The 16,382-nt window shown below is 45.8% G+C and overlaps 1 protein-coding gene across 2 annotated transcripts in view; it reads right to left on the bottom strand.

Annotated features, from left to right (window-relative positions):
• Positions 1 to 16,382, bottom strand: part of dyrk4 (dual-specificity tyrosine-(Y)-phosphorylation regulated kinase 4) — a 35,033-nt gene that overhangs the window by 1,982 nt on the left and 16,669 nt on the right. The window contains exons 1-13 of one of the 2 annotated variants that reach the window (XM_049574952.1): positions 14,993 to 15,535; positions 12,158 to 12,241; positions 7,131 to 7,283; positions 6,735 to 6,885; positions 6,372 to 6,535; positions 4,407 to 4,543; positions 3,560 to 3,700; positions 1,672 to 1,810; positions 1,342 to 1,423; positions 1,056 to 1,228; positions 893 to 953; positions 594 to 723; positions 288 to 424 (exon numbers count right to left, since the gene is read on the bottom strand). In XM_049574952.1, coding sequence (XP_049430909.1) covers positions 288 to 424; positions 594 to 723; positions 893 to 953; positions 1,056 to 1,228; positions 1,342 to 1,423; positions 1,672 to 1,810; positions 3,560 to 3,700; positions 4,407 to 4,543; positions 6,372 to 6,535; positions 6,735 to 6,885; positions 7,131 to 7,283; positions 12,158 to 12,241; positions 14,993 to 15,016 — 1,576 coding nt within the window. In that variant the 5' untranslated portion in view covers positions 15,017 to 15,535. Of the gene's footprint in view, positions 1 to 287; positions 425 to 593; positions 724 to 892; positions 954 to 1,055; positions 1,229 to 1,341; positions 1,424 to 1,671; positions 1,811 to 3,559; positions 3,701 to 4,406; positions 4,544 to 6,371; positions 6,536 to 6,734; positions 6,886 to 7,130; positions 7,284 to 12,157; positions 12,242 to 14,992; positions 15,536 to 16,382 lie in introns of those variants that run through there. The other variant, XM_049574951.1, reaches the window with a different exon arrangement.

Genomic DNA, 16,382 nt, shown 5'->3' with positions numbered 1-16,382 from the left:
TTACAGATGTCAGGCAAGTCTTTCCTCTACTTTAGATTTTTGTTGTGTTTATGTACACATTAAAATGCTCTGTAAATGTGGGTATTATCGTACGTAGGGCTGGGTATTGGTACTCATTAAAGGTAATGACCAAAATAACCTAGTACCAAGTAGTACCATAACCTTTTCCAATCAAATGATACATGCATTTGATCCTTTTTGCATCCAGGTCTATTAAAAATGAATGCTTTCACCTACATGATGGATATCGCATGATGTATGGATGCTGAGATGGGCTGCACTCTTACCGGGCTTGCTGGTCGAACTGTCTGAGGTCTTCTTCACTGTCGGCCTTGTTCTTGGACGCACTTTGTTGAAATTTCCCTCCAGGATCCACTCATGCTGTAACCCCTCATCTGGAGTCATACGTTTGGTCGGATCCCACCTGAAAACACATACAGAAAAATCATTTAATTTTGTAAGTTGCTACTTGATTATAGTGTCACTGAAGCATTCTTAGTGAAAAAGTCACAAAGTTTTTTTTGCAGCCCATTACAGATAAAAAAAAGTCTGTTTTTGTAGACAAGTAAAGCAGATATTTAAAGTAAACTTACGTGAGGCAGCGTTTGATGAAGTCTAAGAACAAAGGGTCATTTGTTTTCAACGCGGCGGACAACTCCTTGGAGTTTGGTCTCCTCTTCTTCCCCTTGCTATTAGTAATGTTCCTGGGATTTCCTTTTGAGTCTGCAAACAATTATCAAACAAAGTACTCATATTATTTCTGCACAGAGCAATTTTAAAAATTCTGCAAAGTACTAGTAATCTTACACTGTTTGCTGTGCAACATTTTAAATATCCACAGAAATAAGACATACTGTATAAAGAAGATCTGAAACTGAAGATAAATTCTCACCAAAGAACAACCTCTTCCTCGATGCCGACTGAACAAAATCATTCGGAGGCATCCCAAGAACCTGTTAGTCAAAATATTGGGACACCTTAACACACTGACGCAAGGTAACAACCATGTCGCAAAACTGTTACATATTTACATTTGTCATGTTTCCTTGTCATACCTCCATTATGCAGGCTATCTGCTCCACCTCACTCTCTCCTGGGAAGAGAGGATAGCCTGTGTAGAGTTCAGCAAGGATGCAACCCAGACTCCACATGTCAATGGCCATGCTGTAGGGGTGACCCAGGATGACCTCTGGAGAGCGGTAGAAGCGACTCTGGATGTAGGTGTACACTAATCGAAAAGACAGAAGAGACTGTGAGGGATATGTTCCCGAGATAGAGATGTGAACCAATATGGTAAAAACAACTCCTGCATATTCCCTCAGTTGAGTTTTATGCTCTTACCCCGTTGTTGTTCATAACAGCTTGATCCAAAGTCAACCACCTTGATGTTCCCTGGCCCTCTCTGAGACAGAAGGATGTTCTCCTGTTCACAGTAGAAGCAAAAACATTTAGACACTTGGCTTTTATATAATGCTGCTGCAATTTTGTACTGCTCCACAAGATGGAGCAACATTCACACTATTGTTCTGGGGACTTTTTGTGCAGTACCATTATCAACAGCAGGAGAGTGATTCAGTGCAAAGGTGTGGTCCATACCAAGTTTGGTGACTATTTTTATTTTCTCTATCACAACAATAAGCTCAGGTATTAAAGAAACTATGAAGTCAGTACCGGTTTGAGGTCACAGTGGATTATCTTCTCCCTGTGCAGCATCTGCAGGCACCTGAGAAGAGCATGGGTGAAGCGACGGATAAGAGCGAGACTGAAGCCCTGGAAGTTGTTTTTTTTGATGAGCTCGTACAAGTTCACCCTGATGAAAGAAACAAAACAGGATGCATGGTTAGTTCACAGTACTGTTGGATCAATTTCCCTTTTTTCCTCTTTACAATACTTTTAGAATCGTCTGTGTACTTTTTTCACTAGATGGCCAGGGGCACCCCAAGAGGTGGCCAAGGGATGCCATGGGTACCTCAGCCCTTTTTACAAGGAGACTGCACTACAGGGCTGCTACGAAGTCCCTTCTTTATTCTGCCTTTGCATTTTTACACAGAACCACGACGGTGGTATCATGCCGCTCAAGTGTGTGATTTTAGACAGCATGCTGGAGTGGCGAAATCCAAAGAGACGTGACAGGCATGTAACAAAAAATATGTGTGTCAGCAGCGCTTCGTAAACAGTAACAATGGCGTAACATGGCAATGAAAATCATTTACTGTCCCTGCTATATGCGGGATGATCTGGTCCTCTGCTCAGAGGGTAAGGAGCTCCTGGACCTCATTGTTTTCCCAATTTGTGGACATTTTCAACCACTGTTCTTCTTCTTTGAGTTAGCTGCTAACTGCTATCAGCTACTTTTAAATCTATTGCGGTGGGTTGCACACACAACATCATGTTTTTAAACTTGAGTAGGCTTGTTCCCACTAAATACTTCGTTACAATCCGTGCATTACGTCAAAATAACGCCATTTGCTTTTTAAGTAAAGGACGACAAGCCTATTTGAAGAACAATGAATTGCCTAACATGCACATACAGGTACATGACACATTAAAACAGGATTGTTGTGGAACTCAAAATGTTAACTGTACCAGTATTGGTCTAAACACATCAGATAATTATTTACATTAACTGCAAAATAGGAAACCAAGGGATATCAGTGTGTGATTCCTTAACTCTCCATATTGACATAGTTTTCAACTAGCCTATACTACAACAGCATCGGTGAATTCCTGAATTTCAGTTGTGATTTTGCTTTTAGTGAGCCACCCTTAGAATTTTCAATGGACCCATCTGGCCAGGCCTATAAAAAATTTCTAGGGGCACCATTTGACATAGCAGAGCGAGCTTAATACAGATCACTTATTAAAAGATGCCCCACATGAAGAACTTCCTCAAATAAACACATTCAAAAAAGTAGGTGGCTAAGTCTGATGTCACTCTATACTTTACATTACTCTAAATAAAACAGCCACTGACTGCCAAGCATGTACGTAAATAATCTATGATTGTGCTTACATTCAGAGGGAGACAGAGACACAGAATGCGTCCTCCTGCTATTTCTTGCAACACATAATAAGCATAAACTTCTTTAGACTGTGTAACTGGAGCCTTCACACCATGAAGCAAGAAGGGGTAAGAGATAGGGCCCTAATCAAGGCCTTAACTAAAGGATTCGGTGACAGTAATGTTAGACAAGGTGGCAGTCCAAGACGTCCTCTAAAGGTCATTCAGCCTGAGTGATACACAAAACTATCTCCCTTCAAATAGATATCAGTTGCGATCCACGCCGAAACACAGATGGCGTAAGATACACAGGTGATCACTTGACTCGTGGTTGACTGTGGTCACGGAGTGTTAGAATTAATGGATAGAGGCAAGTGAGAATTGCCTTTGATAAGATGGTGCAGTGATCCTGCTGTTGTACCTGGGGAAAGGTGGCTAACCTTAATACCTTTGATTAACGGATCAATTATTCAGGAATGTCTTTATGAGACTGAGTTCTGAACATGCCGGCCTGCTTGCTTGCATGCATGCATGTAGAATACGAGTGACAGCACTAACCCGAGAAGCTCAAAGGAGATGCAGAGGTGATTTCGGAAGTAAAAGTACTCCTTCATGTGGATGACGTTGTGGAGGTTGTCTTTGTCTTTCCTCTTTATTACATCCAGGATCTTCAGCTCAACCAGAGCTTGGTGGTGGAACCTACAGACAAATTTACGGGAGGTGTTAGACAACTGAAATTCAAAGATATTAACGACAATCTCTAGGTACTGTGGAGCCAAATTAAATAAATGTATGTATTCAGGTTCTGGGTTCTGACATGTCAAAATAGTTATATATTCTAAGACGCTTTGGAATCTTTTGATATTTTAATATATGAACATTTCTGCTGCCGATTGTCTTTGATAGAGGTGTCTCCTAGTACATCCATCTCTAAAATCCCAGGATATTTCTTTATGTCAACTATACACAATCCTCTCCCTCTACAGAGATAAGATTGGCTAATACAATTTGTTTTCTGCATTACTGAAGCTGTGGTAAGACGCGATGGCTCCTGCATCCAACCTACAACACTCAGGCAGTCGCTGCCACTGTGAGCCTCGCTGAAGAAGTGCAGGGAAGATAACACCACAGGGTGCCGACTTCTATCATGCTAAATCAGGATCTTGATGATTTGGCAGACACCTTAAAATGTAAAGTGATCACGGTGCAGGCATGTGGGAAAACCGCACAACGAGGTATAAGATCTCAAACGAATGCCAAAAACGGACTCTTTGAATGTGACAAATAAGTTATTATAAGTGTTTAGTGAAGTGTAATTTAAATGTTAAAATGCTACAGAATGTATTTTATAGGTTCAATCAAAGGAAATTTAATAAATGAGAATGAAATTTGTGTGTACTCGTACCTTTTCTTATTGCGTATCATCTTAATGGCTACGAGTTCATTGTTTTTGTGGTCCAGACATTTCAGGACCTGCCCAAAGGAGCCTTTCCCGATCACTTCAAGCACCTCAAAGCGGTAGCCAATGTGGTCATGCAGCACCTGGAAAAGCAAGAGGAAGAGCACTGTGAATATTTGAGCAGTCTTCACTATTATGCAGTGTATGCTTTAAATGAAATAATCATACAGCAATCACTAACAGCAAAATAAACTATATGAATAATTCATTGTAATTTAAAGAGTTTTAATCTATAATAGCTACTGTTAATGATACACGTGTTATTTAGTTAGTGGCGATACAGTTGCTCACTCACACTGCTCTGCTGCGTGCTACAGTATAAACTGTGCTATGGCTTTGCTGTAACTGTCAGTCCGAGCCTGTGACAGCGAGACGAGCCTCAATAGAGACACAAGAGTCCAAACAATGGTCAGTCACTCAGGCTAAAACGGCTCAGTCATTACACATTGTCTAACACATAACTGCCTGTCAGTCACCTGATTTATACGAGACAGTTCAGCCTGCTGTCACGGGGTTTGATGACCTCAGTTCAGTTTATTGTGTACAGTATTAAACAATGAAGTCAGACCAACAGACTGGCGGGCTCGTGTCTGCAGCTGCGGGATTAAGGTCATATGAAGGCATCTGGTCATATACAGTTCAGTTTAGACAGCTTAAGAGCCTGCGTGTGTGCGTGCATGAGTCTGTGAAATGATAATTAACGTGTCTTCACAGTTTCAGTTCGTCTTCCTTTGAATCAGGGGTGTTTTAAAGTTCTCAGGCCCCTTGGCTCAAACAGAGACAGAGCAGGAACCTCCTTCTAGATATATCGTACAAAACTGAGTTGCACCTGAGATATTTCTTTGAATATTTTTGGGTGTTTTCTCATTTGTGCTTGCCTTTAGCTGCTAGGTCAGCAGCGGCTGTAGCATGGCGAGGTGCATTAGTCTCATCCTCTGCACTTTTGGCACTTTTGTGGTTTCTGAGGTGGACGGTGTGTCAGAGTCTCTTGCTGAAGCTACGAAACGATCCATTGTGGCCCACAAGAATGTTGTACAACTGGAATAATAATACAGCTAATTTCACTAGTGTAGTTAATGCTGCCTAGTGAGTTAGCGTTAGCTGGCTAACATGTTTGCCCAAGGATTCATTGGTAACAGTTAGCCTATCATTAATGTCGCGTACTGTGCTACTGAGCTTTTTTATGACTAAGACAATTTTTATTTGCTAATAATATGTTGGATTGATGTTGAAATGTATTTTAATTTGGGGAAAAAATAAGCATCACAAAACAGAAGTTGAATTATTAAACAATAATTTGGCAGACCCCCTGCAGTAACCCTGAGGACCTCCTAGGGGTCACGGACCCCCTGTTGAAGACCCAGGCTTTAAATTACTTTGATCTCACATCTGTGTACAATTGCATACATGTGGATGTGCTTTTAAATGGGGCTGAAAGATGCTCCAAATAATCAAGGGGCCTTTCAAAGAACTATAAAAAAGTTTATTATTGACACTGCTGACCATGTAATGATTTATACCCTATGTTTCAGATTTAATTCTGGTAGCTATTGTGTCAGTTCCCTTTCTTGGTGGCAATTTATGAAAACCAAGTTACTTCAGATTTGTTACAGATACAGCGTAAAATTCATCATAGTGTATATTTAGTCACCTTTTCTTTTTCAAAGCTGACCTCAGCAGCTGTTTAGGAAACTTGTTGGAGCTTTCAAGTAATCTGAGAATGTTGACATGTAAGACTTGGAAGTTGCAAAACAACTATTTTAGTGCAGATGCTTGTATGTATCTTTTTTCATGATGTTTGTTTCAAAGTTTGTGTGTCAGGCTCAAGTTTCAACCACAAACATTGTGAACGCACTTGGCTTAAGTGACATGGAAGACTTAATGGTCATTGTGACGGACCACCCATCTTACCCTCACGTAGCTCCCATGCTCGTCATCATATCCAGAGTTCTGCGGTGCGCCCTGGGAACCCTCTATCTTCTGAGAGCCCAGACCCAGGAACCAGATCTCTGCGTAGTCCATGATTTCCTCCTGCTCAAACTCCGTCAGCCGCTCCTTGAAGTTCTTCAGTGCCTCTGCAACAGGAAGTGAGAGGAGGAGGGTGGGATGACTCACTATCATATTGATTACACCTCTGCCAAGAGCAGAGGATTGTGAATCGACTTAGATGCCAGCATGCTATTTTTACTGCATCAAATTTGTTACTTAGTTACATGTTTGCGTTGGAACACCCCCAAAAGATATTATATTGTATTCTTCTCCATGCTAACGTACCTATGGGGGACATGGGTAACCTTTGACCCTCATATGCCCTCTCTTTCTCCAGCTTGTTGCTGAAAATCTTGCTGTTACGGGAGACAGACACTTTATCCATTGCTGCCCCGAACCTCATGGTGAACTGCTGGGTGGGCTTCGGCCTCTCATCCTGTACAACAAACACACACAGAGAACATAGAGTCCCTTTGTTATTATGAGCAAAGAAAAGACTGAGCAACTACAGTGTGACCCTCATAATGTTTTCCCTGACACGACTTTGTTGTTTTTCATGTTTGAGTTATGTAACCCGCTGAAGAGAAATATTGATTCTAAAATCCTTTTCTACCCATCAGAAACATAGTGAGGTTTTATAATGCAAAACCATTAGAGCCTGCTGGTGTACGATAGCCTCACCTGGTGTGTTTGATAGTTGTTTTGGCCCCCTTTGTTGGCAATCTGGGGCAGGATGTTGTCCGATTGCTGGTGTTGGTTTTTGGCATTGCTGACCACCACCTGGACCACTGGTGGCTCAAGCTGAGGCAGGGTCCCTACACCAGGGCCAAACTTCTGTAAATCAGAGGGGTGCTTTAATTTTACAGCCTTGAATAACGGAAATGCACATTAATAGAAACATCAATATGCAAAGAAACTTAACAGAGACAAAAATATATAGGACGAGATGAAGGAGTCAACAAGCTCTTTCAGTCAGGTTTTTCAAACTCTGAAAAACAAAACTTTATAACAGTGTGACTTGATGGAGGCAGACTGCAGTTTAATTGGCAAAAAGTGAGAATATTCAGGAAAACCAACAAAGAAACTGGCCAACTTCCACGGCTAGAAGGCTTTTAAGATCTTTTCTGTAGGGACTAACCCGGACTCCGGAAGCAGCTGACGGGTACCGGCGGGCCAAGCGGAGCGCGGCGGCGGCAGTCGTGGAGGCAAAAACTCGGGCGTGGGAGGAGTTCGGTGAGGCCATGGAGGAAGACTATCGATCGGCTCCAAAGAGGTTCTGGCAAACCGTCCGGCGCCTCAGGGGGGGAAGGCGGCAAAAGACCCTTCATGATGGTTATGATCAAGGACAAGTGTACCCGGCCCGGAGGGTTACCGGGGCCCCGCCCTGGAGCCAGGCCTGGGGTTGGGGTCCGTGGGCGAGCGCCTGGTGGTCGGGCCTTCGCCCATGGGGTCCGGCCGGGCCCAGCCCGAACCGGCTACATGGGTTCGTCCCCCTGCAGGCCCACCACCCGTAGAGGGATCCAGAAGGGTTCGGTGCAATGTGGATTGGGCAGCAGACCAAGGCGGGGGCCTTGGCGGTCCGATCCTCGGTTACAGAAGTTGACTCTTGGGACATGGAATGTCACCTCTCTGGCGGGGAAGGAGCCGGAGCTTGTGGAAGAGGCTGAGCGTTACCGGCTAGATATAGTCGGCCTCACCTCGACACATAGTTCTGGCTCTGGAGCCCTAGTCCTTGAGAGGGGTTGGACTCTCTCCTTCGCTGGAGTTGCTCCGGGTGAGAGGCGGAGGGCCGGGGTGGGCTTTCTGATAGCCCCAGACTCTCTGCCTGTACGTTGGGGTTTACCCCAGTAGACGAAGGGTTGCTTCCCTGCGCTCGGTCGGGAACGGGTCCTGACTGTTGTCTGTGCTTATGCACCGAACAACAGTTCAGAGTACCCACCCTTTTGGAGTCCCTGGGGCGGTGCTGGACAGTGCCCCAACCGGGACTCCATTGTTCTGCTGGGGGACTTCAACGCTCATGTGGGCAATGACAGCGGGACCTGGAGGGGCGTGATTGGGAGGAACGGCCTGCCCGATCTGAACTCGAGTGGTGTTCAGTTATTGGACTTCTGTGCGGGTCGCAGTTTGGCCATAACTAACACCATGTTCAAACATAAGGATGTCCATCGGTGCACGTGGCACCAGGACAGCCTAGGTCGCAGGTCAATGATCGACTTTGTAGTCGTATCATTTGACCTGCGGCCATATGTCCTGGACACTCGGGTGAAGAGAGGAGCAGAGCTGTCAACTGATCACCACCTGGTGGTGAGTTGGATCAGATGGTGGGGGAAGACGCCGCGCAGACCTGGCAGGCCCAAACGAACAGTGAGGGTCTGCTGGGAACGCCTGGCGGAAGAACCTGTCCAGATGATCTTCAACTCCCACCTCCGGGAGAGCTTCAACCGCGTCCCGAGGGCGGAGGGGGACATTGAGTCCGAATGGGCCTTGTTCCGCTCTGCCATTGTTGAGGCGGCGGTTGTGAGCTGTGGCCGCAAGGCCGCTGGTGCCAGTCGCGGCGGTAATCCCCGAACCCGCTGGTGGACACCAGAGGTGAGGGGAGCCATCAGGCTGAAGAAGGAGGCCTACAGGACATGGTTGGTCTGTGGGTCTCCGGAAGCAGCTGACGGGTACCGGCGGCTGCGGACGCGCGCGCAGTCGTGGAGGCAAAAACTCGGGCGTGGGAGGAGTTCGGTGAGGCCATGGAGGAAGACTATCGATCGGCTCCAAAGAGGTTCTGGCAAACCGTCCGGCGCCTCAGGGGGGGAAGGCGGCAACTTGCTCACACTGTTTACAGTGGGGGCGGGGAGCTGCTGACGTCAACTGGGGACATTGTCGGGCGGTGGAAGGAATACTTTGAGGAGCTCCTCAATCCCACCAACACGTATTCCAGTGAGGAAACAGAGACGGGGGTCTCAGGGGCGGGTCGTCCAATTTCTGGGGCAGAAGTCGCCGAGGTGGTGAAACAACTCCGAGGCGGCGGAGCCCCGGGGGTGGATGAGATTCGTCCCGGATATCTCAAGGCTCTGGATGTTGTAGGGCTGTCTTGGCTGACACGCCTCTGCAACATTGCGTGGACATCGGGGGCAGTGCCCCTGGAGTGGCAGACCGGGGTGGTGGTCCCCATTTTCAAGAAAGGGGACCAGAGGGTGTGTTCCAACTACAGGGGGATCACACTACTCAGCCTACCCGGTAAGGTCTACTCCAGGGTGCTGGAGAAGAGGGTCCGGTCGATAGTTGAACCTCGGATCGAGGAGGAGCAATGTGGTTTCTGTCCCGGACGCGGAACCGTGGACCAGCTCTTTACCCTCGCCAGGGTGCTGGAGGGGGCATGGGAGTTCGCCCAACCAGTCCACATGTGTTTTGTGGATTTGGAGAAGGCTTACGACCGTGTCCCCAGGGGCATCCTGTGGGGTGCTCGGGAGTATGGGGTGGGTGGCCCTTTGCTAAGGGCCATCCAGTCCCTGTACCGAAGGAGCATGAGTCTGGTTCGCGTGGCTGGCAGTAAGTCGGACCTGTTCCCGGTGAGGGTTGGACTCCGCCAGGGCTGCCCTTTGTCACCGGTTCTGTTCATAACTTTTATGGACAGAATTTCTAGGCGCAGCCGAGTGGTGGAGGGTGTCAGGTTCGGTGATGGGAGAATCTCGTCCCTGCTTTTTGCAGATGACGTGGTCCTCCTAGCTCCATCGAGCAGTGACCTCCAGCTCTCGCTGGGGCGGTTCGCAGCCGAGTGTGGGCGGCTGGGATGAGAATCAGCACCTCAAGTCCGAGGCCATGGTCCTCAGCCGGAAAAGGGTGGATTGCCCACTCCAGGTCAGGGGGGAGGTCCTTCCTCAGGTGGAGGAGTTTAAGTATCTCGGGATCTTGTTCACGAGTGAGGGTAGGATGGAGCGGGAGATTGACAGGCGGATTGGGGCAGCGTCAGCAGTGATGCGGGCGCTTAACCGGTCCGTTGTGGTGAAAAGGGAGCTTGGCCAGAAAGCGAAGCTCTCGATTTACCGGTCGATCTTCGTTCCAACCCTCACCTATGGTCACGAGCTCTGGGTAGTGACTCAAAGAACGAGATCGTGAATACAAGCGGCCGAAATGAGTTTCCTCCGCAGGGTGGCTGGGCTCAGCCTTAGGGATAGGGTGAGGAGCTCAGACATTCGGGAGGGACTCGGAGTAGAGCCGCTGCTCCTCCACATCGAGAGGAGCCAGTTGAGGTGGTTCGGGCATCTGGTAAGGATGCCTTCCGGACGCCTCCCTTGGGAGGTGTTTCGGGCATGTCCAACCGGGAGGAGACCTCGGGGCCGCCCCAGGACACGCTGGAGGGACTACATCACCCGGCTGGCCTGGGAACGCCTCGGGGTTCCCGCGGAAGAGCTGATGGAAGTGGCTGGGGAGAGGACTGTCTGGGCTTCCTTGCTGAGGCTGCTGCCCCCGCGACCCGGACCCGGATAAGCGGAGGACGACGACGACGACGACGACGACGACGACTAACCCGCTGTGAGATTCAATACAACAGAATAACAAATACTGAACAGCACATTCACACACACAACAATAGCATCCAGACAGAGTGGGTCAGCAAGTGTGAAGTCGAAATGCATTATTCTTTTTACACTGTAGCTACAAGCTTGTTACAGCCCCTTTCATTTTTTCATGAGTGTGTGTCTGCGTCAGGCTGCAGCTTGTCGGTTTTGCTTCGTGTTCTCAGCTAACGATCTACATCCCTTTCACATGCATTTCGTCTGCGGAGGTTCAGGTGACCAGGACCCCCAGCGGGTAGCGGCTGGAATTACTGATCAGGTTGAGAGTGAAATGGGGACAAAGCCTGTGAGGCTGGGTCCTGACAGAGTCTGTCCGTGATGGCTCTGTGGGGGAGGTGAGGAGCAGCAACCTGCTTTTCACTGGCTGCCACGCTGCTTGCTCTGAGAGCACGATTACATGTGTCACAGCCTCGCAAGGCTCGGCCCTGGCAGTGATGGGCAAAATTAGACCTCTGTCCTATGCCAAGTTCTCTGGGAAAAAAACGACATATCCTGCAAATGTGTATCTGTGTCAATGGGGGCATGGTAGAATATATTTAAACCATGTTTTTTTCCCCCTTTTCAAGCTGCAAATCAAGTCAAATTTGAGGTGGGAAAATTCAAAACAGAGCAGCTCTCACATTCTGCATGCTATCATGCCTTCAGCAATGTGCTGTATTAGCAACATAATGAATTCTTTCATGTTAATAATTAACAGCAATCCAGGGAAGAAAAAGCATTCCCATCCATACAGTAGATAGTTATGATATTTTCATTTCACGTGTTAAGAGCTGCTGCAGGATCTGCCAACTTGGTTATGACGCATAGAGATAGGGCTAAATATAGTTGCGAGCACCTGCCACAACAGGCAAAGGAAGTAAACACAGTTACGTGCCTGCACGTAACCAGGGGGCATGCTGCTTAAATAAACTGCACTTGTATCAATGGAAATCTGTGATGCGTTACATCACATAACCACATGTGTGCAGACAGATGTGTGCAGCCACATACATGTGTGTCTAAGGAGTAAATAAATGTCAGTATACAGCAGCAATGTTTTTAGGTGTTGATAAAATAATTCATGTACACCTCACGTAAACGGGAAAAGATGGCATTGTTGAGACATGTTCTGGATTTTACAAAGAGGGGGGTGCTGCTGACCTGTGAGCAGGGTCGGTTTGTTCCAAGACGGCTGCCTTCTGCTGGGAGTCTGTGAGGGTGAGGGAAGGCCTCCGGTCGTGATGTCTGTGGGAGGAATGAGAGCAATTCATAAAATGTGTTTGCAAAATGAGAAACCAAAAGAAAGCTGTGGTCACATATGGACATTTTCCCCTATTTTTAGAGTGTGAGCATATTTCCCTACTGCAATGGTTTTCATACAGCGCAATGCACATCAACTCCAAAGTGAGATATGGGAATGTCTTTACATAAAGGTATAGGTTTCGTTTCAACATTGGTGATACAAAATGAGGGATTTGGGGGTCCTCCACTAGAAAATTTTGAGCATCAAACACTTAATTTCCTGCATTCTGGCGATTTTTTATGCACCATTTTATTACTTTTCTGCATCATTTTATTGTAAATGTCTTTTATTTTGTCCAAAAAAGCCCTCTACTACTGTCATGTTTTTATTGGGGGGACAAATACACATGATTTAAATATTGAGGAGGGCATGTCCTCTGCATCACCCCCAAAATCTACACCTATTTGTTTCCACCAAAAGAGATGGATTAAAGCAGTCATAAAATAATAATGAATAATGCTAATGATGAAATTGCTTCTTGTCTTTGTGCTGCCTGGATTCTCCACTCTCTGCAGAAACACAGAGCCCGTGGGCAGCCGAGCGAGATTGCAGCGAAACCGGCAAAAATAATGCGCTGTGATCCTAAAATAGATTACTTCTGCAAAAAACCCAGCAACAACGACCCTTTCGCAATCCAGTATTCTCTGTGTACCTGCTGGTCTGTGCGAGAGTGTGAACATGTGCGTATCCATGTGTCTGGCAGTGGGGGAACACGTGCCTCGGAGCTGGAGATCCACTTTCCTCAGTGTGTTAAAGGGAAGTGATAACTGTTGTAATAAAGCTAGTGTTCCGAATATACTGAGAAAGAAAAAAAGTACCACACACATTTGGAATAATTTGGCACAATTTTCTCAGACACCAAGCCAGCTTACACGTGCCTTACTAAGCAGCAGGTGAGCGTGCAGCTGCGTTGGGCAACACCATATGGGTGAAATAAAGCTTAGCCCCATTTGGGAATACGTGCTAAACTCACTCTGCCAGCCCGGCAGTCGGGGAGGGAGGGAGTGAGACAGCGGGTGGGGTGTTGTTCACAGGTGCTGGATAGGAAAAAGCTCCCGAATCATAATCTTACACTTAACCTCTGACTGAGAAGCAAAACTTCACCTGTCACTGCAGCATCCTCTTAACTTCTGAGTGTTACTGGCCATTGAATTAAACACATCCTGCAAACACTCACTGGCTTTGCTCTTCACACCGAAGTTGATATATCTCTTTAGTTAGACGGGCCATCAGCACATAGTCAAGGAAGGATATAATGATACAATAATGTGGTCGTGTTACAATCTCAGGAGCACTGAGTGACAGCAGGAGCCATGTAGGTCACTGTGGCAGGGTGGCTTCTGAAACATCACATGTGAAGGTCTGCTGTAAGCCTGGCTAATGAGCACTTAGCCAGTGGAAACCCAGTGACATCATAACATATGCCCAAGTGCCAAGTGCACATATTTCTGAATGTCTAACCTCTGTTATTAAAATATTAGCTAAATAAGGTGATTTTCTAAGGATCCAAGACAGCAGGGCTTAATATTTCTCACTGTCAGTATCTGTGCCCAAGATTCGTTTGTACAATGACACAATACTTCACTACTTACACTTGGCACTAACACATGAAAGAGGGCATTTGCTCTTAATGTGCCAATATGATGTTACATAAATAGATAAATGGAAGTGAAGACAAGGAAAAAGAAGTCAAGAGCTGCCTCTGCGTGACTGAGGGTCTTTGCTGGAGGTAGGATCCTCCTAACTGGGGTGTGAGAGCAGCTTTGGGTCCTCAGGGGTCAGTTGGTCAGAAGGTCAGCAAAGCAATAAAACCAAGAGTAACTGAGGGTAAACATCAACAAACTGTAAAACTGTGCCCACTCACGCTATCACCTGTCAGACATGCACAGTCAGTTGCTGTTTCCTGCTGGCGTTAAATGTGACTGCAGGGTGATCACTGATTAATGTATGTGATCAAATCGATTTGTCAAAGCAAACATTCCAGTATTTAATGACTTTTGTTGCTAAAAACAGTAAAAAAAAAGAAAAAAAGAAACAAAAATCTGAAATTCTTTGAGGAACCCAAAACGGCAAGGAGGGTTAAATTTACAACACTTTCCATGTAAGGTGTGAAAAATACACCGGAACGCATATAGACTTACAGAATCTGTCAGCACAACAAACACTGATATAAGTAGGCTAAACAACGACTGAAATAGAAATGGATCAGATTTTTCATCATGACTTGGCACGCAGTCAGGAGAAAGGGGGCGGACTACAGAATAAGCATTAAAGTGGGAAAACTGACAGAGGAGGAATGGTCAGAAATCCAAAGTAACTTCACATTCTCTGCATGGATCGATAAAGACAAATCGATAATGTGCAGTAAATTGTAGACTTTTATTTTAGTTTGTCACCGTAAAAGGATACATGTGGAGGGTTTTTTCCCAAAATGGAATTAGCCTGGAATGAAGCCCTGTATCTGGGCAAACGAAATTATGATTCCCTGGAAAAGCAAATTCACTTGAGGAATGTTGCTATGGGAGTTGAGTTATGTTAATGACAATATAAAAACTCTCTCATTGATTAGATAAGCAGACCAGCCCTGCAATTATTGGAAAACCACAATCTAATTGACCATATGATGAACATAAATCAATGTCACAAGGGAAATGGCTACTTAAACCAGCCATTAATGAATCAAAGTGTCTCACCTTGTTATTAATTTCTGGCAACATGCTGTGTTATCAGTGTCAGTCTTTACAGCTGCTTGACAATCCAAACACAGTTAGAGAGATTATAAAATCCAAGAAAGAGTCATTGTATCCAACTCTGTCAGTCCAGCCTCAAAACCGAAACGCGCTTTCCACAACTTCGTGAAGAGGACCGGATGCTGTTGTGCACTGATGAGTACAATCCCGATGACTGATCAGATCCACCGACCCCAACCTGCCGTACTCCTGGTTTTACGCACACAGACTACATGCGCTGTCGTCAGAGAGGAGATTAGCGACGGAGACAAGCTGCTGAGGGTCTCTGCGCCTTGACGCGTATGGCTGCTAAGACAAGGAGGGAGCCACCTGTTCAGGTTTCTGCCGCTGACAGCTGGGGCTTTCCCGATATAGATTTGTTTTTATCCGTTTGCTGTCGTCCACCTACACCATGCTGTGTGACTGATGCGCTCTCCAACTCCGACGCTGTACATAGAGAGAGGGTTCACACCGACGCACGCATGTCGTGGCAACACTCAATTTACAGTACTGTTATGTAGACAGCTCGCTGTGCTCTCTCACAAACTGAGCACCAGAGATCCTCGGCACTGTCAAGGCGTGGAGTGCGTGCAAGTCTCCGGAAAATCTAACCTCTCTAAAATGAACAAATAACAAATTTGACCCGCTTCCAGCAGAACGCCAATTATCTCAAGTGCTTTAACTCTGCAAGCTGTCATATATCACAGGAGAACAGAGTATAATCATAGAATATGTCTTTTAAACCAGGCTGTGTTGGAAACAAATGACATTGTATCACCAGATTAACTGATTTTTAGTTGTTTAACCCTTACATTTTGACCCTCAGAGTAAGAACCCCCTCATAATAAGTGTGTGTACCAAATTTTGAACCATAGATCTATTTAAATGTGTTCACAGCCTATTTGACATTAATAAATGTGTGATTAATCCTTAGTTATTGTATTAGAGAACATGGTCAGAGCAGTTTTTAGGTTTTACACCACCTGTTTATGGAGGGGAAAAACATCTATCACACAAATGTGGATTTCTCTGTTAAGTATTCTAACATATAAAAAACACAACAGTCATAATGGCTGAAAATAAGAACAAATGTTAAATACTTAAACCAAATGGAAAGCTTTTGAAGAATATGCACCCTTATTTACTGCTAGCTCCATTCAGATATCGTCACGGACCAGGGCTCTCAAATGTCTCAGTGTCACAGAAGATATTGCTTTTAGACCTCTTTTGCTAAAAGGTGGACAACAATAATTAAATGCTGAAACCCTCCAGAGGCTTTTAATTTTAAAAATGCAGAAACAGACACTGTGAAGGTAGCTTCCCTTGTCAGAAAATACAGATATGGGCCACTGCG

Source organism: Epinephelus fuscoguttatus, linkage group LG4 (assembly GCF_011397635.1).
Source record: "Epinephelus fuscoguttatus linkage group LG4, E.fuscoguttatus.final_Chr_v1".
NCBI classification, from domain to species: Eukaryota; Metazoa; Chordata; class Actinopteri; order Perciformes; family Serranidae; genus Epinephelus; species Epinephelus fuscoguttatus.
This window is presented reverse-complemented; position numbering and strand designations above follow the sequence as displayed.